Here is a 24,909-nt window from a genome sequence, read left to right on the forward strand (position 1 = left end):
TCAATTAAAGCAACCATTTTTATTAGATAGACACTAAGTTAACTATAAACATTGAAATACAAAAGGCAATATATAATTATCCACTCCCAAAACATTGCAGGCAAATGGTCATATTCACACAGATATTAAGAAAACCAAATATATTTCAATATCAAGTAACAATGATTCAGAAAATTAAATATTTACCCATTAGTAAACCATTAGCTTGAATATTACATTCTTCATAATAAGAGTTATTGATTTGCTTAGTTGATCTCGGACAATTGTTACATTTAAACCGACAATGAATACATACTCTTGTGAAGGTGACAAATGAAAATTACAAAATAGATAGTTTACATCAATCCATTCACAAATAATTTAGGTGCTGGTCTTCCTCTAGGAAACTTAGGGAAAAATCAATTCTGTTACAGTAGCTAGGTTTCCATCCAATTGACGACAGATTTTCATCCGAATAGTCAAAAATCCGCACAAAAACAATATACACATTTTCCCACAGGAGTTACGTTTCCATCAAATTTTGTGGATAAAATGCTGTGCGTGATGACATAGTGGATATAAAAATAACTTTTGCGGTTAAATTCCCATTTTTTTTTAAAGAAAAAAAAAAGAAAGTTAAATGACATGGAAACCCATTTTCTACTCTACTGATTTTTTTGTCACAACAAATGTTGCGTTTCATGGAGAATGTGCCCACTCTGGTTTTGGCACGTGCGCCCTAGCCAACAGCTCACAGATACAGTGCAGGTATAGCCTACTGCACGATGAGATTATTCAAATGGACAAAAAGAGCAAGATTATGTTTATTTGTCAAACGGCAGCCAAGCATCACCAAAATAAGACCCTCGATATTTATTGGAAAGGAGCATCAAGCCCATCACCTTGCACTTTCACCACCCGTGAAGTTCATCATAATTGATTTAATCTGTAGCCTAATGAACTGCATGTTTTCTCAACGAGCAGTAGTGGGAGGACCACACAACATTACTCCAAGTTTTTTATATATATATATTTTTTTTATCTCGATATGATGGTTATTATTCACCTCCATTGTTCGCATAATTCATTTCATTGACACAAAAAGAGCCCACCTTGCCTAGAGTTTTTTGTTCTGTCGATAGTTAAAAATAAAAAAAATCTAACATCTACTTTACACGCATACAAAAAGTTGGATGGAAACCTGGTTATTAAGAAATACTTTACTTTTATTTTTTTTAACCACTCACCACTAATTTATCCAGCTTTGACTGAAAACCACTTCCCCCTGAAGTATAAAAAAAAAAAATCTATTTCGCATTGTACACATTTAGTCTTAGTGGCAAATCCATAGAATACAACATAGCAATCATTTGTAGGTAGGATTAGGAATGTCAGTCAAACTGATACCTTTTTCACACTACTGAGCTAAGCTGAGCTGTACTGCACTGGCCTGGTTACTCATCCTCCATAGTTGACTGAACCGTACTGGAAAGAACAACGCGAAAAGAAAATACGATACGGGTCGACACGATACTACGAAAAGGTATTTGTCTCAATTTTCTTTCAATTCTTCCTTCAATCATGTCATTTTCCACATAAAAAGGTTAAGGCTTGGTTACCGTAGGAACCAATGGCAACAGAGGCAACCTCAATAGGTGACACCTCACACAGACATTGGTCAAGGCACAGGTCACGGCTTTGGTTAAAAGGTGGAGTCCATGCCAAAATCCAAGTTTGCCAGATGCCACCATACTGTAAAAGGTGTGACTATCACAAAGTGGGCCTTTAAATTGTAAGCAGTCTATTCCGTGCTATCTGCACTAAGATCCCCATTGGTTTGAGATTGAGGCCGACACGTTTCTTTGAATGCATGTGTAGTGGGATCACAGACATTGTGAAATAGACGACTTTGAGTGTATGAAAACGACAAACTTTGGTTTCGGGGTGAACTGTCCCTTTAAGTTGTATGGGACAGTCTATACTGACAAACCTACCTATATTCAACCCATTCTTACACAACACCAGTCTCTCATTGCCAAAGCCAATATGCAGACAACAAATACAGAAGGCACTTTCTACAACGTGAAAAGATTGAAAACCAAAGTACCTCGTTTTGACGAGAACTATCTGAAAAGGCTAACGAAAATGGTGTAAATCTGAAAAGGACATTAGATTGTGATGCGCAAGTATAATGGCAAATGTGCATTTAATAATTACAGTAGCCCTGGTAACTAATAACCTAGGTGATTATCATAGTTCTTCTAGACTGAGTGCCCGCTAAACTAAACTTCATGCATGATGCTTTTCATTCATGTATCACCCTACTGAAAGCAAACACTCATTCTCTTCATTAGCACATTGAAATTGAAGGATGCTGAAAAGCCACCATCGTTGGGAGTCCCAACATGTGGTTACTTTACAACAGTTCAGACATGCGAGAGGAATATACAAAGACTGAATCGACAAAAAGCAAACAAAACACGTCATCTTCTTCATGACACGACCAGGGGACACTTTACACACACACGCTGGAGAGCGTAGCTAAAAGAGAACGTCGACACATACACGAACAAAGGGCATTACAAAAAAAAAAAAAAAAAAGTGCACACATACTGAAAAACATCGCAAGATTCGCAATCATTCGACTTTCCATTCTGAAAAAGCACAGCGGGGACAATTTCCTACTCAAGTGCCCTTCTTTTTGTTTGGCTGTCAGGTGACCACAGCTCATATATATATAAAAAAAAAAAAAACAGATCCCAAATCAGGCCTTTCGGAAGCCCCAGCAGACAGAGTGGTGGTCAAGTCAATGGTGGGTTCTTCGACTGAGGCTCCATGGTGTGACCTATAAGGGATTGATGACAGCAGGGTGTGGGGGATCCATCCCCAGCCCAGAAAGGTGGTGTGGTGGTGGGCGTTGGATGGATGGAAGAGGGGAAGGGCGTATCTGGGGGTTAAGTTAGCCCGGCCTGGGTCTAGTTGTTCCCCTGAAAAGCTCCGGAGGCGGCGGAGGAGGCTGCGGAGGTGGCGGCCGTCTGGAAGGACTTGTTGGTGAGCACACCCTGGGAGAACTCCTGCTGGGCCTTCTGGAAGCTGGCCCCGGTACGCCGGTACTGGCTGTGCACCTGGGAAAGGAGGAGACCCAGGCATTAGGGTCTATAGATTCTATACTGATAGGTGTAGAGGTGGAAGTGCAATGAACTATGGTATTTGTAGTAGGGCTCTGATGATACCAGTATCGCAATACTCGTTAGTATCATGGGCAAGGAAACAAAACACGAAGAAGATTTAACTTCTTTAGGAAAACAACTCTAATGTTGGAAACAAACATCATTATGTTGTCATCCAGAGTCACATGTATTTATTTTCCAAGCTGTAGCACACCATTTATTTTTATTTTTTTACATACAGCAGGTTTTTTTCATAATTTTTGCCAAAATATCCCCAGCCTTAATTTGTAGTGGGATGTAGCAGTCAGTCTTTATCGTCGAATGTAGAACACAAACTGGGCAAGTATGGTAGTCAATTGTAGTCATGCAGAGTACCAGTCGTGTGTTCTAGTAAGAGCAGTATACTGTAGCTTGAACAGAAGTGAACAATGGGATTTGTAGTCATCATGTCTATACAAGTTTATAGTAAAGCACCACAGTCATGTGGTCATACTGAAAAAAAATAGTGCTCAGTCACAAGTAAAGGAAAAAAAAACTGTTTTGTCCCCCAAGTCTGGATATGTACAGTTATAACATACAGATACTGTAACACCACATACCATCTTCAGTAGGATGACTGACAGCACAGCGCACATGGTGAAGAAGCAAGCCACCACGATCATGATGGCTCCCACTGCCTTGTTGGTGCTGATGATGGTGAACGAGGCGATCCAACCACTGGAATCAAAAAGAGGGATCAATATAGGGTAATTCGTTTAATTTAGTCCAATATGTGAATGTATTGTCCTATGAAATGATGTTATAAAATGTATGTTATTCACCATTGAACTATTCTATGGTTTATATTCACAATATTTATAGAATTTCCCAAAATACTCCATTTCATTGATGAAACATGGGGGGGTCTAAAAAGGTTGGAGTTTAATTTATGAAAAATATTTTCAGATAAATTATATTAACTTATCAACAATTCAAAGCAATGCATCTGTCGAGTTCCCCTAGATTGCTATTCACTTTTGACAATGAACCACCTGGAGGTCATCCTCAGCGACATACACCATTCTGACTAAGAGTCAAATTGTAAACAGAGTAAGAAGCTTCATGTTTAATCAGACAAAGGAAAGCACAACTAAACAGATGGATGGAAAGTAAAAAGACCCGAGGCCTTGGGAGAATCTCAATTGCATTTCCTTGATTCCCAACCTTCTCATACAACGGGTTCTGAGAAGGAGGTGAGGAAAGAGGACGCAAGGAATCAAGCAAATGCAATTGACATTCTTCCCCCCCCCTTTCGAATTCTGTACAAGTGCATTTTTTCAGAAACATCGACTTGGCCGACCTAAACAAATAGGTGTAAGCAAAATGGTGATGTTTCCGCCTAGCTTCAGCACAGGACATAGCGGACCTTTCACCATATTGCTCGCTTACACCTGCTGTATCTAATTCGCTCAGATCTGCCAAAACTGACGATGTGGGTGGGGGTGGGGTGGGGGGGTCGTTTCTGGAGTGGGTTGTAGTATTGGAAGAGGGCCAGGAGAGGAGAGTTACTGCAGGAAGAGCAGAAGGAGCCAAAGCCTCTCACTTACAGAGGAGTCTTTAGGAGGAACGAGAGACGCTAGTAGGAGGGAATCTGTCAAAGACATGACAAGAAGAGTGAGAGAGGAGATGGGCGAGAAAAAGAGAGATGGAGAGAAATCTCAAAGGCCGGCATGTACACCTTCGTACACACACACGCACAAAAACACATATGTGCACGCGCAATCCCCCTCCACCCCCACACATATAGATTGAAGACATGCAACAAAACAAAAAAAATACATCTATAGCGTTCCATTCAGACCTGTCCCTCAGACCCACCTGTTTCCCCACTTGGGGATGCCCACAGACTGGATGACGAACAACACCACTTGGCAGAAGAACACGAAGAAGAACAAGAAGAAACTGAAGGAGCTGTCCGTCCTGCAAAAGAAGTGAGAGCGAGCACACAGGGTTGAACGAACTCACATTGGATGTCAATTCAATATCAGAATCAGGCAGATCTTTGGGAAGTAAAACCCTTCATTTTACACACAACTCTGTGCCTCCGTGTCTGGTCCGTCCCTTACAGGTATTTGGCTAATGGACAGGATGCCATCAACATAAAAAATGTCATGATCATTGTACTAGTGGGCATGAAAGTTAAGACTGAAAAAGAAAACAGGAAACCATTTCTATTGCAAGTATTTTAACCTTCCTTCAACACTGTGCAATGTTAAAATGTTGTCCACCAGTGCAATGCAAATAAATTGGATGCCAAAATGTGCTTTACGCAAATATGGTAAGAAATGAATTGAGATTGGGGTCAAAACAGGAAAACTGTCCCTTTAAGCTATTACATAATGGCAACTCAACAGTCAATCCTGGTACTCACTTGAAGGCCTTGTAGACGGGTCTGTACCAGCAGATGAAGGAGCAGGGGGCGAACAGGATGAACCAGAGGATGGACAGGCCAAAGTCCACACCGTTCACGGAATCCGCGGTGAAGTAGGCCAAACATGCCAGCAGGTTGAGGAACAGAGTCACACAGTGGACTGGAGGGAGAGGGTTGTGTTCATTAGGCACCAAATGGAAGAAAACTGACTGAAACACGGTGAGGCAACCTGGTCGAATTTTTGTTTTCCGTTGCAAAACTTCTGGAATTGTTTTAAGAGGGTCATACCATGGATCATTTAGCTATTTGATTTGGAATTTTATGGCCCGGTACCGGGCTACCTTCAGATGAGTCTTGTGGGCGTTGTAAAGCAAAACATGTACAACATCTACGTGTTTGTGACAGTCTCAGCTTTTGACGGCGGAGTCATATTAGTTTGTAGCCCAAACCGTTCGGACGCTACAGACAGAAGTTGGCAAATCGGCGGTACCGACTTCCGACGAGACCCATGAAAACGTATCCTGGTCTGACAAACACCGCTGTGGCTCTGCCACCTTCCACCGAAGATGCGGGAAGGCCGACATGGGAGGATGTGGTGGATGGAGACGCAGGCCATGCAACAAACGGTATATCTCTAGCTTAAACTGACAGCTTTTTAATGGGATTTTGTTATTCTGCTCATTAGACTTCCGCACGGACATCGACTCTATGGGGTATTAAGGAAGGGTGGGGGGGGGGGGGGGCAGTGCGTCACATTACAATATACCATGAGTCAGCATCTTTGTGGTATTTAACAAAGTAACAAACCAGTCTCTGCGGTAGTACTGCATGCATGCACGCGCACACACACACATACACACACAGACACAGACAGTGTACTTACACATCCACAGATAGTAAATCATCTTGCAGACCCTCTGGTACTCCACAGGAATCTCCTCTGAGAAGTCCTGGTAGAAGCAAGGCTTGATGGGAAAGATCTTGGGAAGAGGTGGCCAGTTGTTTTCTTTGCCTATTACAATAGAAATTCATTGATTAACATTCAATCAATCACTTTTTCCATCAGCTCGATTGTCAAAATTTTAAATGTATCCTGATTGATCCTCATCTTTCCCATGAAGATTTTTCCATTCATGAATTTGAATTTCAATTCACTTCCTGGCTTGCCTGAAATGAAGTGGGCACTGACCCCATCCCTGCTGTAGAGGTAAGGAATGTCAGAGGCAGGGTTGGGGGTAATTCCATTTATTTAGGAAGTACACTGAAATTCAAACTGAAATTCCAGGAATTGCAGTTTTTCTTCCCGAATTACTACATGAAAGTCCTAGAATTTCTGTTAACTTCCTGAATTGTTTGAATTGAAATTGACCCAAAACTTGTTGAGGAGGTAGGATATCTTCAGAGTGTGAGCGGTGTATACAAGGCGTGGTATGTATAGGGAGAGAATAGAGTGAAGGGGAGTGACCTGTGGAGGCTCCCCTGCTCTGAAGTGCCTGCTCTCTGCGATCCAGGTCTGCAGCCTTCCTCTCCAGCTCCTCCTGCTGCCTTAGCAGGCTGGCCTGGGCTGCAGCTGCCGTGGCCTGCAGAGACAGGAGGGGAGAGAGGACAGGTCACACTTTGGCTGTATGGTTCACATACATGTATGATAATAATATTAACGTAATCAATGACTTATCTCATGAAACCACACAAATAGTTTTAGGCAAACAATATATACTTTTGCTCATGGTAGCCGTGTCCCCTTTCTGTCCACTGTGGTCTTTTCTGGACTATATATCTGTCCATTTAGGGGACCCCTTTTGGCACCCCCAGAAGCAAAAATTTCCATATAGCTTAAATCAGTATAGACAGGTAGACAGTTAAATGTGAAAAAGTCTGTATTTTCAGTCTCATGCGAAGACATCGATGGCTTTTGGTTTCATAGTGAACTAGTGACAAGCGCCATCACTGACCTTTGGGCCGGGCTCTGTGGACGGCTGGAGCACGGCAGGCTGGGAAAGGGTCGTGGAAGCCGGAATGGTGGGCCCCGATAGGCCAGCCTGAAACAAGAAAGACACATGGCAGACTGAAAAAAGGTGGGACAAACACCAACACACAATCTGTGATCAACGGGCATCAATCTAGTCCACATCAGTTACTGTAGTTTTGATCAGTGAGTGGTTTGGTTTGTTGTATTACAGAGTGTATGTGTGTGTTCATGCTAGGGTAAAAAGCAGGTAATCTTACCGTCTGATGGTCTGGGAAAGGGTTAAATTGCTCAATGTGGTCTACACCAGAGTTGGTCACTTGTGTAACTGAGGGATCCTGAAACAAAAACAACACTTTAAAATGTATGCCAAACAAAAACTATTGATTTCAAAGTTTAACAAATGATACAACTCTATGCACAAGGACTACTTTGAACAACTTACACAGAATTTCACAAAAACACATTCATTGTAAGAATTGTGCAGATGCATATTTAATGCGACCACGTTTTCCAAACATTCTGTTAAATATCTACTCTGAATTAAGATTAAAAGATGTCTGCAGAAAGAATGGTTTGTACGCTATTATATGACATGGTTATTGAACTACAGTAAGTGAAGTGGATTAACACCCGGTAACAGAATGTCATAATGGGTCCCTGATCTGTATTATACAGAAATGCATAATTATAAATGTCATTCTCTTCATGGTGATGTATCCTGAATAGATACACAAAGGTAGAAAAATGTAATATCCTTCTTTTGCATATTTTGGTATTATTCTACACACTGACTATTAATGTAAAGACCTCCGCCCCCAAACAAGACCACATTTGGTTGGTCTGGACCAGACCAAATCTGAAACAAATCACAGAAGTTTGTTTCACAAATTTGGACATTACAGCACACTATAGTACAGTACAATACATTCATTATACAGTACTGCACTCTACTTTCCTTTACTGTGCAAATTTGAGAAACATAGATGTCTATTATTGGTCCAATTTGGTCCGGCCAGGGCGGACTGACCAAATTTCAACGTCCATGGGATGTCCGGTGGTCGGTCGGTGCTCAGTGGGTGAGGATGCTTGTTATAGTAAATGGAAAGAGGGTAGGTGGTAGGTGTCAGTAAGAGCTGGAAGAGGTGATATTAACTAGAGAGAGAATCTGGACAATATCTTCCTCTTTGTTTAAAAAAAAATCTGGGGGAAAAAACAGTTATGAGCTGAACATAATAATATGCCAGTGGGAGGGAGGACAGTAGCAAGTTACCCAACTGTGTTTCGTGACTACTATGATTTCCCATTGTAGCCAATTCAGTTGCAGTAATTCCAATACTGATTTTTCGATAATTCAGTTAACGATTAAGTGATTTAAAAATTTAAAAAAAAATCACTTAATAATTAATAAACAAACTTGATATCAGTAAAAACAAACTAATTTGTAGGTCTACCTTTGTCTGTTACTTTTGTTATCCTCCCTACTCAAGAGGTAGAGAAACGAGAAAATATCTTAAAGATATGTGGGTTTTTGGTAACAGAGTTACAAGGCACAAAGCAATGTTTCTTGAACTTACAGAAGGCAAACCATTTCTCCAAAACCAAATATAGGTGTTGATATTAATTGGCATGGGTCTTTACTTCAACATTATTCTGTTTTTGATCCATTTCTAATAAATGTTAAGACTTTTTCCTGGTAGATGACCCTTTATCCATCTGTTTGACCAGAAATCAAAGCCTTTTCCAATCCTGAAAATTAGGAATAAGCAATGGTTAAAACATTTATATACCTTCATTTCTCAAAAAGAAAGACTACTGGCTTTTATGTGACATGCTCCAATTTAACTTCACATGTTGTTGCTCATGGGTCCTTTTAGATGGAAATGCCAATATGCAACACTCATTCTTATTATTACGACATAATTGTCTCATCTAATAGGCCTAATGATTCATCACAGGAAGGAATGCGACGCAACATTGACAACGTTCACGTGACGCACGTAGCCTTTCATTTCAGCGCTCACTTAAAAGAGATTGCTTATGAATTCTTGTGATATTTCGAGAGGTCGAATAGCTCAAGAAGCTTCATTTCCTGAGGTAAAAAAAACAGTGTATCAAAAAAATGTAAAAATCAGGGACAACCACATTCATCCCAGATTCCAGTTTGACTTGATAGGGAGGACAGTGGGTATCAGAGAAAGGATTACTGTTAGCCTAAGCTAGGCTAATTATTTACAGGACCGTTTAGTCAACTTCAAGTAAAGGCTGAATGACCCCTGGCCCGAGAGCAGAGCAATACAAACAAACGAAATCCAGAAGAGACATGGGGGTTGATAGGAACAGGTGGGAGTCGGTCTGCTCTCAGCACATGATAATGTGTCACACGAAGTCATGTGACACATTGGCCTTATACTCTGACTTGCGTAGTAGCCATCCGCCACTCTATTGACACACCTGGCAGCTTTCCCAAGAAGGATGAAGAGACATCCCTGCCATTTAAGAATTCAATCAATTAAATAGATGGCAAACCTTCGTAATCATTGGTGACCACACAAATATGGATACAGTTCATTCGGAGAGTATTCAGACTGATTCCATTTTTCCACGTTACAGCCTTATTCTAAACTGGATTTTTTATTAATTGTTTATCCCTCAATCTAAACACAATATCCCATAATGACAAACCGAAAACAGTTTTTAGAAATGTGTAAAAAATAAAAATAAAACAGAAATACCTTCTTTATATAAGTATTCAGACCCTTTGCTATGAGACTCAAAATTGAGCTCAGGTGCATCCTGTTTCCATTAATCATCCTTGATGTTTCTACAACTTCATTGGAGTCCATCTGTGGTAAATTCAATTGATTGGACATGATTTGGAAAGGCGCACATACCTGTCTATATAAGATCCCACAGTTGACACTGCATGTCAGAGCAAAAACCAAGCCATGAGGTCGAAGGAATTGTCCGTAGAGCTCCGAGACAGGATTGTGCAGAGGCACAGATCTGGGGAAGGGTACCAAAACATCTCTGTAGCATTGAAGGTCCCCAAGAACAGTGGCCTCCACTATTCTTAAATGGAAGAAGTCTGGAATCACCAATACTCTTAATAGAGCTAGCCGCCCGGCCAAACTGAGCAATCAGGGGAGAAGAGCCTTGGTCAGGGAGGTGACCAAGAACCTGAAGATCACTCTGACAGAGCTCCAGAGTTTGTCTGTGGAGATGGGAGAACCTTCCAGAAGGACAACCATCTATGCAGCACTCCACCAATCAGACCTTTATGGTAGAGTGGCCAGTAAGAAGCCACTCCTCAGTAAAAGGCACATGACAGCCCGCTTGGATTCCCTGTTCTGATGAAACCAAGATTGAACTCATTGGCCTGAATGCCAAGCGTCACGTCTGGAGGAAACCTGGCACCAGCATGGTGGTGGCAGCATCATGCTGTGGGGATATTTTTCAGTGGCAGGAACTGGGAGACTAGTCAGGATTGAGGGAAAGATGAACGGAGCAAAGTACAGAGAGATCCTTGATGAAGTCCTGAGCCCTCTGGAGCAGGTCCTCAGACTGGAGCGAAGGTTCACCATCCAACAGGACAACAACCCTAAGCACACAGCCAAGACAACGCAGGAGTGGCTTCGGGACAAATCTCTGAATGTCCTTCAGTGGCCCAGCCAGAGTCCGGACTTGAACCCGATGGAACATCTCTGGAGAGAACTGAAAATAGCTGTGCAGCGATGCTCCTGACAGAGCTTGAGAGGATCTGCAGAGAAGAATGGGAGAAACTCCCCAAATACAGTTGTGCCAAGCTTCTAGCGTCATACCCAAGAAGACTCTAGGCTGTGATCACTGCCAAAGATGCTTCAACAAAGTACTGAGTAATGGGTCTGAATACTTATGTAAATGTGATATATATAATTTCGATTGACCTGTTTTTGCTTTGTGATTATGGGGTATTGTGTGTATATTGATGAGAAAATGTTATCAATTTTAGAATAAGGCTGTAATGTAACAAAATGTGGAAAAAGTCATGGGGTCTGAATTCTTTCAGAATGCACTGTATGTTTGAGGTAGTTTGGGAAACAAATGACGGCAGAAACATACATAAGCCTAACCAACAAGAAATACAAGACGGGACGCTCTCTCAACAATACAGTAATAACAACCAGGGAGTGGTGTTGTCTATAGAGAAACCAGTGAATTAGCCTAGCAGCCTACTAGAAAGTAGACTTTGACAACGTCACACCAGACATTCCTATATAGGCTACCCTGGCAGTGTGTGTGTGTGTGGGGGGGGGGGGGGGGGGGGGGGGGGGTCACCAATGATTACCAAGGTTTTGCAGTTTCACAAACCCACAGCTAAGGCAAACTCATATCTAATCCAACGGCGAGTCAGACTTCATATCCGAATTCATAATTGAGTAATAACGCCCAGAATTGCAATATCAGACATGTGAACAGCAGCTGTGAAGTGTAGGCTGAGCTATTTGTTCAGGCGCATACACACCCTGCAAGCAAACAGTCAGTACCATTGTGAACTAGAGACAGTGAAAGTACAGGAAGAGCGATTGCTTTGCAACTATTAGCTACTATTGATGTAATTGTAGGTCTGAATCAAAATGTGACGTGGTTACAGTAATACTGTTTTTCACTCTACGAGTAGCAAACACAGAGCGTGCTATATAGCCTACTTGGTTTCTGTAAGTTCTGATTGAAACAGTGGATATGATCTGTTAAGCCTAGATTTTGCATTCTGTCAACATTACACACTAGGCCAGTCCTTTAACTGATGGCAAACGTACTGAAAATTGGTATTGTACCCTAAAGTATGCAGCATTCTATATGCAGAGGTATTGTTAGAATATACTGTAAAATACTCAAATGGGACAATGCAACCACCCTACTGTTCAATGGACTTACCAGCTGTGGCTCTAGCCAATAGAAGAAGTTTGCGAAACTCTACATAGTAGTAGCAGGAAACATTACAGAGTTTTGCAGCGTTGCAAGATCTGTAGCATTCATTCGGACAAATTCAGCCTACTGCTCTTGATCAAAGATAATTTATATTCATGCCTAGCCTATATGCTATCTCGCTGCTGTGCAATTGAGTTTGTTCAGCTTATCTCTCTCACTTCCTTAATGGCCAGTGTGTTCATAAGCTTGTTCAAGTCTATAGAGAGATAGGCCCTTTGTAAAAGGTGCAGCTGAACTGTAGACCTACAGCCTAGACATCATGGAAGCTATGAAGTCAGTCCACACAGCCTGGTGTCAAACTAGACATAACACAGTACAGTAAAGTGAAGTCACCAGAAATGTCACCTATTGAGTGCGTTTGGGATGCTCTGGATCGACGTGTACAATAGCATGTTCCAGTTCCCACCAATATCCAGCAACTTCGCACAGCCATTGAAGAGGAGTGGGACAACATTCCAAAGGCCACAGTCAACAGCCTGATCAACTCTATGTGAAGGAGATGTGTCGCGCTACATGAGGCAAATGGTGGTCACACCAGATACTGAGTAGTTTGCTGATCTATGCCCCTACCTTTTTCTTAAGGTAACTGTGACCAACAGATGCAGATCTGTATTAACAGAAATCCACAGATTAGGGTCTAATGAATTTATTTAAATTGACTGATTTCCTTATATGAACTGTAACTCAGTCAAATCTTTGAAATGGTTGCGTTTATATTTTTGTTCAGTATATGTGTACATCTCTGTGTGTGCGCGTGCATGTCTGTGTGTAGTGTTTTTGTGTACGATTTTAATTAGGAAAGCAACAGTATTCTGATGCCCTGTGTATTTACTTGAGTGTGTGTAAGACTATGTATACCTGTCTGTCTGTCTACCTGTGAACTGTAAGTCTGTAAAATCTTTGAAATTGTAGCATGTTGCGTTATATTTTTGTTTCTTGTAGAATTATATTTTCCGTCATCATGAATCTCATCACGGGCAACTTTAGCAACTTCTTACTACTTTTTAGCTACTTAGCATGTTAGCTAACCCTTCCCCTAACCCCGCTAAACTAGTTAACGTTAGTGTTAGCAACGATGCTTCAGAAGAGATGGGAATCGTATTATGTATATTGCCCATGCTACGTCAATAGGCTGTGCGGTGCATTCTGGGCTATTTTGGGACAAAGAGAATTGTCCTCCAAGGAGTGAATGGGAGTCGATTGAGCACTAGCTGAACAACCCAAGATTAGCATGAATTTCATCAACATCACAAATATTTTCCGAGATGTGAGATAATTAACTTGCTATCTGTATTATTGTATAGCTTTGGAATCGTGACATTACGTACTGTCAGGGAAAATAGGCACGTTTCTCGACTCATAACCGGACTCTGATAAAGGATTGCGTGACAATTATCTTAGCAACCGCGTGATGCGGCATGACAACGTGAACGCAATTGGTCGATATTCTACTGCTTGGGGTATATTTTTATACATTCCTCCATTGATTGCACAATGGGGTTCCGATCTCATTTCTCTAATATCTCTGGTGTTAGCAACCTAGCTAATGTTGCCCCAGCAAATATGAATTTGTAACATATCATACGCTTTGCAAATTCATAACATATCATACAAAATGGATGATGGACATCCACAAATTAATGCATATCACATGAAACGGAACATATATCAGACCAATTGGAGTGTATCGGATTTACATTTACTATGATATGTCTACCCCGGAGTCCAGGTTGGTCCCCATATAAAGGTAAACTGAATTCTGTAGGTTTCGGTTTATGAAAAACAGATACAGACAATGTGTTCACGAACAGTAGCCTACCCTAAGAACGTATAGCCTATGCCATGGCGTGCTAGCTAACTTGTGGAATTTCATATTATTTTGAGAAGAAGTAGTAGACAAGTCTATCAGCTTGTAAACTATTTCCTTTATCAAATTTGCATTAAACCACATTTTCAACTTCCTGTATCTGAGAGAACGGCGAAACCCCACCCTCATTTGCAGACAATGACAAATTAGAGGCTGAAGTTTTGTCAATCATGCCACGTCGCCCGAATTAAACCCAGAATACACCCAACAGGTTTCTTTATGTTACTTTTTAGCAAATCTTTGTTAAAAGTTAGCAGCAACTTTGTATCAACTCTAGTGTGGAATGAAAGGGTCTTACTTGGAAAGGATTGACATTGGACGAATCTGCAAATGGGTTATCATCAAATCCCGACATTTTAATGGCGTTTTATAGATCTCCTCAAAGTATAAACAATACACAGTCCTCCTATCGTTTGATATGCTCCTTTTTATCGCACTGGTAACTTCCTGAAATGGAGTTTAGTGCGCAGACGTTGGTTACGTATGAGATGACGTTTACCTACGTCATTAGACTAGTCAAGTAAGGGCCCCACCTTTTGATCAAAATAGGTGTTTTTGGAGACGTCGTGTCCGATTTATTTACAAAACAAATAGACAAAACATTTGTGCATGTATTTTATACTAATTTGAAACAGGTCGATGTGTATTAATGGCACGATTATTTTAATTTGATCAGTAAACTAGCAGAGGGAAATACATGCATAAAGATGGGTTGAAAGTAAAATATACATGCCACGTTCAAAACAACTGGGAACTCAGAACTCGGAAATCTCCAATTGATTTTCAGATCGGAAAGTCGGAGCTCGAGAAAGATGATTTGGTATTTCGAGTTGGATGACCATTAAAAAACAATTTCTCCCGAGTTCCCGTTTGTCTTGAACGCACTGAAGTCGGAAGTCAGAGATTTCCGAGTTCCCAGTTGTTTTGAACGTGGCATAGGATGAGCCCATGGCCATATCAAGACGTCAGAACTACAGTGACAGCCGACGTTGCAGCCATGGAGGAAGTAAGAGGTGAGACATATTTCTCCTTTTTTGTATTGATTTAATCCGTAAAATACCTTTAATGACACTGTCACATGTAGCGACAATGCCGCCATATAACAGCAATCGAACAGCAGAGCGTGTTTTCGTATTTAAATGTGAAGTAAAGCAACTTCGTTTGCAAGCATCCATTGAAATTTTATCAGAGATTACGTTTTCTGCACGCGAGCCACCTTCATAATAGAGCACACAAACGCATTAGTTATCGTGTACTGTTTAGCATTCTGAAAACGAGAACACATGATTTACACGAGATATATTCCAATTGAAAGGTTGTTTGAGTTCAATAACCTATATAGCTGATGTTTTGCTTTCAATGAACGCTGCAGATTCAGCAGTGCGGAGGGACTTACTCAAAAGTGCGATTCTCAGTCATATTGTAGACTTGTGATAAAATTGGTGTGCATGTTGTTCCTATTGAAAGTTACTGACTGTCTTTGTGTTCTCATTTTACAGTATTCCCGCTATCCTGTGCAGTGCAGAACTATGCATGGGGGAAGGTCGGTCTGGACAGTGAGGTGGCCAAACTGGTTGTTGGCGGGGATACCTCAGCTGTCATTGAAGCTGACAAACATTATGCCGAGGTATGATTTAGACAGTGGTGAACCGTGACTATTGGACCTAGGCCTTTAGCGGGGGAAACAAATATTCCAAAACATCAAACTTCACCAATAGTCTAGCGATGACAATAGTGACACATCTAAGGTGACCATAATCTGCGCACTCCGTGTAGGAGAGAATACTTTTTATAAAACGCATATACACAGCCACAAGAAAGACAGCAGTCACACACAACATACTGTTAAAAGCGACCCATTCATTAAAGGCCAGTAGGCCCCCAAACATAACAAAAACATTAAGCATTTCCAAGTCAAAATTTACAATGTACTTCGCATTGCGAACATCTTTTATCACGTTCAGCTCACAAAGTAACCAGTGATCTAAAGTATAAATGCAACAATGTTTCACACGCATTATTTTCAAAGAGATAGCTAAGAGCAAGTGAGGTGCAAAAACAGTGCCACTCACCAAATGATGATCATTTGAAACAGAACTTATTTTTGAAAGTTAATCATGAAGGGCGATGTTAACAAATTAGCAAAAACATCCTCCCCGATAACACTTGTGGCTGCAGCCGCTGCACAACACAACAAAAGCTAGCTAGACTGTGGGAAAACTAGGCTACTGCTCATGCTCTCAGGAATGACGTGTCTAGGCCTTCGAGAAGTTGGAAGTAAACATTTTTTTTAAAGAAGAGATAGTAAAAACAGTCCCGCTCCTTGCAAGTCAAAATGTTATTGGTTGATTTCCATGTCACTCCAAAATGTTGCCCTAATACAGTTGAATGACCAATGACTGAACAAAGCCATTGATCACATGAAACCATTCATTCCTAGGTGAAGACTCAATAGCCAGATGAAGCTAAATTAAGTCGTTTAAGGTGGCGTTTTATGGAGACATAACATGTACAGTTTGAGCTACTCCAAGAAGTGACGTTGCATGCTAGCACAGTGCTGCCCCCTCTCATTCAGTAACTTTAGTTGAAGACCGATCGGGGTACTGCAGGCTGCCATTAAAAACCTCTTAAGGATCTGCCCCTTTTTACATTTTCACCTAAAATGACATACCCAAATCTAACTGCCTGTAGCTCAGGACCTGAAGCAAGGATATGCATATTCTTGAAACCATTTGAAAGGAAACACTTTGAAGTTTGTGGAAATGTTAAATTAATGTAGGATAATATAACACATTAGATCTGGTAAAATATGCGGGGGTTTTTAGTATTTATTTATTAATTTTTATTTTTTTACCATCTTTGAAAAGCCATAATGTATTTTTCCAGCCCAGGTGCAATTTAGATTTTGGCTACTAGATGGCAGCACTGTATGTGCAACGTTTTAGACTGATCCAATGAACCACTGCATTTCTGTTCAAAATGTTATATCAAGACTGCCCAAATGTGCCTAATTGGTTTATTAATACATTTTCAAGTTCATAACTGTGCACTCTCCTCAAACAATAGCATGGTATTTTTTCACTGTAATAGCTAATGTAAATTGGAGAGTGCAGTTAGATTAACAAGAATTTAAGCTTTCTGCCAGTATCCGATATGTCTATGTCCTGGGAAATGTTCTTGTTACTTACAATCCTATTATTATTACCATGATTGTCTTCAAAACATTTAATTTTTTTTACACAAAGATTGACAACGAATATCTGCCTTTTCCCATTCAATGTAATGGGGGATCCTGTTTTCCGCTAGCAATGCCTGCAGTACTGTGGCTTCAATGAGAGGAGGCAGTCGTTCTCCCCTGTAAATGGCAGATGTCCACCCCCAAAAAAATCCTGATTGGATTTGGATTTATTTTTTCTCCGGTGTTAACCTTTCCCTTTTCAACACAAACTGAATAGAAATCAGAATAACATTTGAAATTATAGAAAATATAAAAATGACATTTTAATAAAGAATAAATCATTTTATAAGTCCTTATGCTCTCTCTGAAGGTGTAGCCTATGGAGTATTTCCCCCTTCCAATGTATTATTCCTGTCCTGCAGATTTGTATTTTAATATTTTTTTTACAAAGCCCTTCAGGACTTTGGCGGAGAGTACAAAGCCCTTCAAGCTCCCTCAATGCCTGCCCTGTCACAAGTCATTCTTTATTTAGCTTCAGCTTCACAGGGAGTGTTTATCATAAAGGTTAATAGGTCTGAGTATGGGAGTGGGGACATTTTGTCCAAGTGAAACGCGTAGTCACGTGCTATGGTGAATGGGCAGATGTATTTTCATACTCCGCAATCAGCATCCATCGTCAATAGCCTGGGTGCCTTCTCCTGTTTTAAGACAATCCTCTGGTGCTAAACAATAGCTTCTTAGGATGGCACCTAGGCTACCGTATATGCATGGACGATCATTCTATTGAACTGTGTTCATATCCTGTTTGTCATTCATTGCATGTTATTGACATGTTCATACTTAAAACAAACTAGATTTATTTTAAAGGTGTCTTTTATCTTTGAAAAACTTGATCACAGTGGATGACGAAGCTAAATCCCAAAGTGATGTTAACTGTTTTTATATATTTTTAGACTCTCACACTCCATATGTATAACCTCCCAGTAATGTATTGGGTAAAAAAAGACCCTGAAGAAGGCACAGTGATGCTGACACGTTGTTTTACCCAATACTAGGAGGTTATACGTATGGACTGTGCGACTCTTTTGTTTTTACAGTTTATTCTCAGTCAGCACCTCCACACTAAATAATTTTCTCTGGGTGTGTGCCAGCTCATGCTTTTTAATTAAACTGTTTTTAAAAGCGAAATACTCTTGTATGGTCAACAATGAGGCCTCTCCCTGTGTGTCTTGCAGCTTTGGATGGGTGCTCACCCCAAAGGAGACGCCCTCATCAAGGACAACCGGATAGCCCAGAGGACGCTCGGTCAGTGGATTGCAGACTACCCAGCATGCTTGGGGTCAAAGGTCAAAGACACCTTCCAGGGCCAGCTTCCCTTCCTCTTCAAGGTCCTGTCGGTCAACACCGCTCTGTCCATACAGGCCCATCCGAACAGGGTAAGTACTGGGTCGTGTTCATTAGGGCACACTGTAGCACAGCATTTTGCAGTGGAAAATTAAAACAAGGGTTTCATGTCTACTGAACAACCCAAAAATCAAAGTAGGGGGTGGAGGGGGTACATGTATTTATCTCAAGTAGAAATGGTGTGTTTTGTTGCGTTTGTATTCTAAATGTGTTTCATTTTGCTAATCAAATTGCTATTTTCCCATGGGCTCACACACCAGGAGTTGGCTGGACGGCTCCATGCTCAGTTTCCAGAGCATTACCCTGACAACAACCACAAGCCTGAGATGGCCGTTGCGCTCACCCATTTTGAAGGCCTCTGTGGCTTCAGGCCCGTGGAAGAGATCATTGGCTTTCTGAAATGTGAGTCCCATATCTGGCGGACTGTCCATTATCAGTGTTTTACAGTCCATGTTTTTAAAATGTATTCAACAGCACAGCAGCTCAGTTGAGGGATTTTTTTCACTTTAAGATAACTGAAGTAGAGATCAATGATACTCAGTAATCCCGTTAAAGGGATAGTTCATTTGAAGTGTTAGCTCATTTTTGACTTACCTAGGGTATTGCTGTTTCCTCAACTATATTTTTAAGTTTGTCACCTGGTTATTTAGCGACAGAATATTCTGGCTAGCATCTTTTGAGAATATAGCAATGCTAGTGGAAACGGATTGTATCACTTAGCAGTGCAATCAAAAGTATGGGGAATGCAGGCGCGTGGACCACTCTCTGTGGGAGGCAGGCTGTTTCCCCACGCTTTTTTAAATGTACTGTTCAAATTGTAGGAAATGTACTATAAAACTGCACATGTTTCTCTCCGCCGCCAAGAGGGGAGCCACTCCATTTGGGGGGGGGGGGGGGTGCTTAGGGCCCCCAAAAGGCTAGAGCCGGCCCTGACTGTTACAATCCGTCCGAGGATTGTATTCAAGTTTGCTAAGAGTGTAAAATGTGTCCCCCCCAGCCGTGCCAGAATTCCACGCTCTTGTTGGGAACGAGGCGGCAGAGGAACTGCTGAGCAGTATAGGGGAGGCGGGCCGCACCTCGCTGGCCCTGAAGAAGTGCTTCACCCGCATGATGAACTGTGAGAAGAAAGTGTTTGTGGACCAGCTCAACATGCTGGTGAAAAGAGTCACTGAGGAAGGTGAGCATCATACAATAAGTATTTTGTTTTTGTGACACCTTACACTTCCTCATGTAGGTAGACACCAACTATCTTGTTCCCAGATCTGTTTGTTCTGTATAGGCAACTCCTATGGTTGTTGACATGTCAAGCCAAACATGACCTATTTGGCAACAGCCATAAAAGTTGCGAAGAAAGCATAAACAGATCTGATACCAGGCCCCAACTTTCTTGCGTAAGTTTCAAAAAGAGGTTATCTTTTTATAATAACGGGTTAAAGTTCTAAGTCACTGCGACAAGAGTTCCGTCATATGGATTCTGGAGAGGTTGTTTTTGAGATCAGTGTAAATCTTTTGAAAGCAGTTTTTGTTAGAGGTGGAGCCCAGTTTTACATTACTATGTTTATTTCTCTACTTCAATTGCGTGCGTGGTATCGTTTTACAAATGCTGTTTTACAACTGGAGTTTCAAGCATGGTGTAGGGAGGTGCCACTGCACAACATAATTTTTAAAGGAGCAATGATATACAGTGCATTCGGAAAGTATTCAGACACCTTGACTTTTTACACATTTGTTACGTTACAGGCTTATTCTAAAATTGATTAAATGGGAGTTTTTTTTCCCCCCTCATCTACACACAATACCCCAATAATGACAAGGCAAAAACAGGTTTTTAGAAATATTTGCAAATGTATTAAAGAGAACATATCACATTTTACATAAGTATTCAGACCCTTTACTCAGTACTTAATTGAAGCACCTTCAGCAGTGATTACAGCCTCAAATCTTTTTGGGTATGATGCTACAAGCTTGGCACACCTGTATTTGGGGAGTTTCTCCCATTCTTCTCTGCAGATCCTCTCAAGCTCTGTCAGGTTGGATGGGGAGCGTCGCTGCACAGCTATTTTCAGGTCTCTCCAGAGATGTCCGAACGGGTTCAAGTCGGGGCTATGGCTGGGCCACTGAAGGACATTGAGACTTGTTCTGAAGCCTCTCCTGCATTGTCTTGGCTGTGTGCTTAGGGTTGTTGTCCTGTTGGAAGGTGAACCTTCGACCCCAGTGTGAGGTCCTGAGCGCTCTGGAGCAGGTTTTCATCAAGGATCTCTCTGTACTTTGCTACGTTCATCTTTCCCCAAACTCCAAGCAGGCTGTCATGTGCCTTTTACTGAAGACTGGCTTCTGTCTGGCCACTCTACCATAAAGGTATGATTGGTGGAGTGCTGCAGAGATGGGAGAACCTTCCAGAAGGACAACCATCTCCACAGAGGAACTCTGGAGCTCTGTCAGACTGACCATCGGGTTCTTGGTTGCCTCCCTGACCAAGGCCCTTCTCCCACAATTGCTAAATTTGGCCTTCCATCTTAAGAATGAAGGAGGCCACTGTGTTCTTGGGGACCTTCAATGCTGCAGAAATGTTTTGGTACCCTTCCCCAGATCTGTGCCTCAACACAATCCTGTCTCGGAGCTCTAAGGACAATTCCTTCAACCTCGTGGCTTGGTTTTTGCTCTGTCATGCACTGTCAACTGTGGGACCTTATATAGACAGGTGTGTGCCTTTCCATATCATGTCCAATCAATTGAATTTACCACAGGTGGACTCCAATCAAGTTGTAGAAACATCAAAGATGATCAATGGAAACAGGATGCACCAGAGCTCAATTTCGAGTCTCATAGTAAGGGGGTCTGAATACTTATGTAAATAAGGTATTTATTTTATTTTAATACAGTTGCAAAAATGTCTAAACCTGTTTTCGCTTTGTCATTACGGCGTATTGTGTGTAGATTGATGAGGAAAACAATTAATAAAAAATACATTTTAGATTAAGACCGTAACATGAAAAAGTCAAGGTCTGAATTCTTTCCGAAGGCGCTGTACTTTGTAATAGAAATCGAATTTGAGTGAATGATCATTTATGTACTCATAATAATACATTTTATAGCCACTATGCTGCGTCAGTTAGGCTACAGGTGATCATGCTTATAGCACATCTGACCATGCATGGGCTCCTATATGTATGGTTCAATATGTTAAAGTAATTCAAACATTTTTGCCAGTATGTTATTGGGCTCATTTCTGGAGGTCAAATGTATAATTTAGAAAATGTATCATTTTGGAGTTGAATGTTCTTTTTAAAAGGTTCCTAGAGCTGAGCTTCTCTGTCCTGCTACATACAAATGTCTCCCAGGGAGAACCCCGGAACCACTAAGCAAGAGGACTGGAATTGGGCAAACTCGCAGTTTAATGCATGTGCAAAATGATCCTCTTTCCCTAAAAGCATGATGGCCATGACTTTCTTACATGAAAGGGGAAGTTAAATTGTCTGGGGCCAAGATTTTTTATTATTATTATATTTTCTTTTCACTAACCCCTGTAATCAATAGTGCATGAATGTGGGCATAAATGATATACTCCTTGAGATTGTATATTTTCTACTGCATAATGTATATTTTCTACTGCATAATGTATATTTTCTACTGAATAATGCTTAGTCAAGTTTTCCAAAGGACCTCTTGCACCAAGACATCTTTCTGTGTAATATCAAACCTTTATTTATCCAGATTAGTCATATTGAGATGCAAATCTCTTTCACAAGAGAGATGGGTTGTTCAGTAAGAAACACATGTTTTTATTTTCTGTAGCAAAACATTTTCTTTGCATGCCCTAATGAACACGACCCTATGTTAAAGGCTTTTGCTCTACCTGTTGTACCTCATTCAGCTGCTGCAGGGAAGGACACATCAGGCAGTAACAGTGAACTGTTGCTCCGGCTCCACTCTCAGTATCCGGGTGACATCGGCTGTTTTTCCATCTACTTCCTAAACCGCATGGTGCTGGAGCCAGGCGACGCCATGTTTCTGGGTGCCAATGAACCACACGCATACCTCAATGGAGGTCAGGGGTCAACCAGTCAGCTTCTTAGAGTCAACTAGATGTGTTAAAGTTGTGTATTGATAAGCTGTTAGAGTACAATGGAAATGCAATATATATAGAAAAGTATGTGGACACCCCTTCAATATAGTGGATTTGGCTATTCCAGCCAGACTCGTTGCTGACAGGTGTATAAAATTGAGCACACAGCCATGCAATCTCCATAGACAAAAGTTAGCTGTAGAATGGCCTTACTGAAGAGCTCAGTGACTTTCAACGTGGCACTGTCATAGGATGCCACCTTTCCAACAAGTCAGTTTGCCAAATTTCTGCCCAGTTAGAACTGCCCCGGTCAGCTGTTATTCTGAAGTGGAAATGTCTAGGAGGAACAATGGCTCAGCCTCTTAGTGGTAGGCCACACAAGCTCACAAAACGGGACCGCCAAGTGCTGAGAAATCGCCTGTCCTCAGCAGCAATACTCACTACCAAGTCCCAGACAGCCTCTGGAAGCAACGTCAGCACAAGAAATGTTAGTCGGAAGCGTCATGAAATGGGTTTCTGTGGCCGAGCAGCTGCACACAAGCCGAAGATCAACATGTGCAATGCCAAGCTTTGGCTGGAGTGGTGTAAAGCTCGCCGCCATTGCACTCTGGAGCAGTGGAAACACATTGTCTGTGATGAATGTGTGATGAGTAATGAATCACGCTTCACCATCTGGCAGTCCGAAGGCTGAATCTGGGTTTGGCAAATGCCAGGAGAACGCTACCTGCCTGACTGTATAGTGCCCACTGTAAAGTTTGGTGGAGGAGTAATAATGGTATTGGGCTGTTTTTTATGGTTCAGCCTAGGTCCCTTAGTTCCAGTGAAGGGAAATCTTAATGCTACAGCATACAATGACATTCTAGACAATTCTGTGCTTCAAGGAGGGGGGGGCACTCCATATTAATTTCAATGATTTTGGAATGAGATGTTTGATGAGCGGGTGTCCACATACTTTTGGCCATGTGGTGAATAATACAGTAGAGCTATTGTTTAGTGTGGTGGTATGCGCACAGCCATAAAACCATGTTTCCCAGGTGCTGGATTAATGAGAGGATAATGTAGAAGTGAAAAACAAATATTCTGCACACTTGTATTGTTGCTTCCAAAGTGTAGAGCTTCAGACCGATTTTTAAACTACACTTTGGGAGCTATGTCAGTATGTGGACCTGTTTGTTATACAATGAGATTACCTATTGAAATACATTTATGTAAATTATGTTGACATGTAAAGTTAATGAATTTCAAATACAGAGCAGTGACAATTCTAATCTTTAAAATATATATATTTTTTTACGTGAACTTGAAAAAGTGTCCTATATCCCATTCTCTCTCTCACAATGCTATTCAGACTGCATCGAGTGCATGGCCTGCTCGGACAACACGGTGCGCGCAGGCCTGACGCCCAAGTTCATTGACGTCAACACCCTGTGTGAGATGCTGAACTACAGCCCCGCTCCAGCCAGCGCCAAGATCTTCCCCTCCATACAGGACCCCTCAGACCCCTTTGTCTACCTCTATGACCCCCCTGTCCCTGACTTCACTGTCATGAGGATACAGGTAATTGGCTTACTTATTTAGCCTGGTCCCAGATCTGTTTGTGCTGTCTTTCCAACTCCTATGGTCATTGTCACGCCAGACAACGCAAACAATTTATACTCCGCCTTGACAATATTCTCTGTTTGAATTGTTCTCTTGTCGTGAGCCATTACCATATTTGTTCCAGTGTGGCTCATACCTATGTTACGTTTAAATGTAATGTCATTTTCTCCCCCTTCTTTTTCTCTTTGGCCTCTCCCCACTTCATTACCCCCCCCCCCTTCTCTCTCCCCACCTCATTACTCCCCCCCTTCTCTCTCCCCCCCTTCTCTCTCCCCACCTCATTACCCCCCCCCCCTTCT

At 41.5% G+C, this 24,909-nt stretch overlaps 2 protein-coding genes across 2 annotated transcripts in view; one reads left to right on the plus strand and one right to left on the minus strand.

The window, feature by feature from the left end:
- Positions 1 to 14,819, minus strand: LOC115197119 (secretory carrier-associated membrane protein 2). Its single transcript, XM_029758340.1, has 9 exons — positions 14,662 to 14,819; positions 7,786 to 7,863; positions 7,512 to 7,598; positions 7,025 to 7,139; positions 6,443 to 6,571; positions 5,560 to 5,719; positions 5,007 to 5,108; positions 3,749 to 3,866; positions 1 to 3,104 (listed from the first exon to the last, which is right to left on the minus strand). The coding sequence occupies exons 1-9, from the start codon at positions 14,716 to 14,718 to the stop codon at positions 2,955 to 2,957; spliced, it is 996 nt and encodes a 331-aa protein (XP_029614200.1). The 5' UTR covers positions 14,719 to 14,819; the 3' UTR covers positions 1 to 2,954.
- Positions 14,820 to 24,909, plus strand: part of LOC115197118 (mannose-6-phosphate isomerase) — a 13,729-nt gene continuing 3,639 nt past the window's right edge. The window contains exons 1-7 of the mRNA XM_029758339.1: positions 14,820 to 15,376; positions 15,863 to 15,990; positions 18,777 to 18,977; positions 19,206 to 19,347; positions 19,943 to 20,122; positions 22,820 to 22,993; positions 24,360 to 24,568. Coding sequence (XP_029614199.1) covers positions 15,304 to 15,376; positions 15,863 to 15,990; positions 18,777 to 18,977; positions 19,206 to 19,347; positions 19,943 to 20,122; positions 22,820 to 22,993; positions 24,360 to 24,568 — 1,107 coding nt within the window. The 5' untranslated portion in view covers positions 14,820 to 15,303. The remainder of the gene's footprint in view (positions 15,377 to 15,862; positions 15,991 to 18,776; positions 18,978 to 19,205; positions 19,348 to 19,942; positions 20,123 to 22,819; positions 22,994 to 24,359; positions 24,569 to 24,909) is intronic.

The sequence above is a fragment of the Salmo trutta genome, chromosome 7 (assembly GCF_901001165.1).
Source record: "Salmo trutta chromosome 7, fSalTru1.1, whole genome shotgun sequence".
Classification (NCBI taxonomy): Eukaryota; Metazoa; Chordata; class Actinopteri; order Salmoniformes; family Salmonidae; genus Salmo; species Salmo trutta.

Coding starts and splice junctions, on each gene's coding strand:
- LOC115197119 (XM_029758340.1), bottom strand. CDS start 14,718: ATGTCGGGATTTGATGATAACCCATTTGCAGATTCGTCCAATGTCAAT. Junction 7,140..7,511: donor CCACAGAGCCCGGCCCAAAG/GTCAGTGATGGC, acceptor CTGTCTCTGCAG/GCCACGGCAGCTGCAGCCCA. Junction 3,105..3,748: donor CAGTCATCCTACTGAAGATG/GTATGTGGTGTT, acceptor CTCCTTTCCCAG/GTGCACAGCCAGTACCGGCG.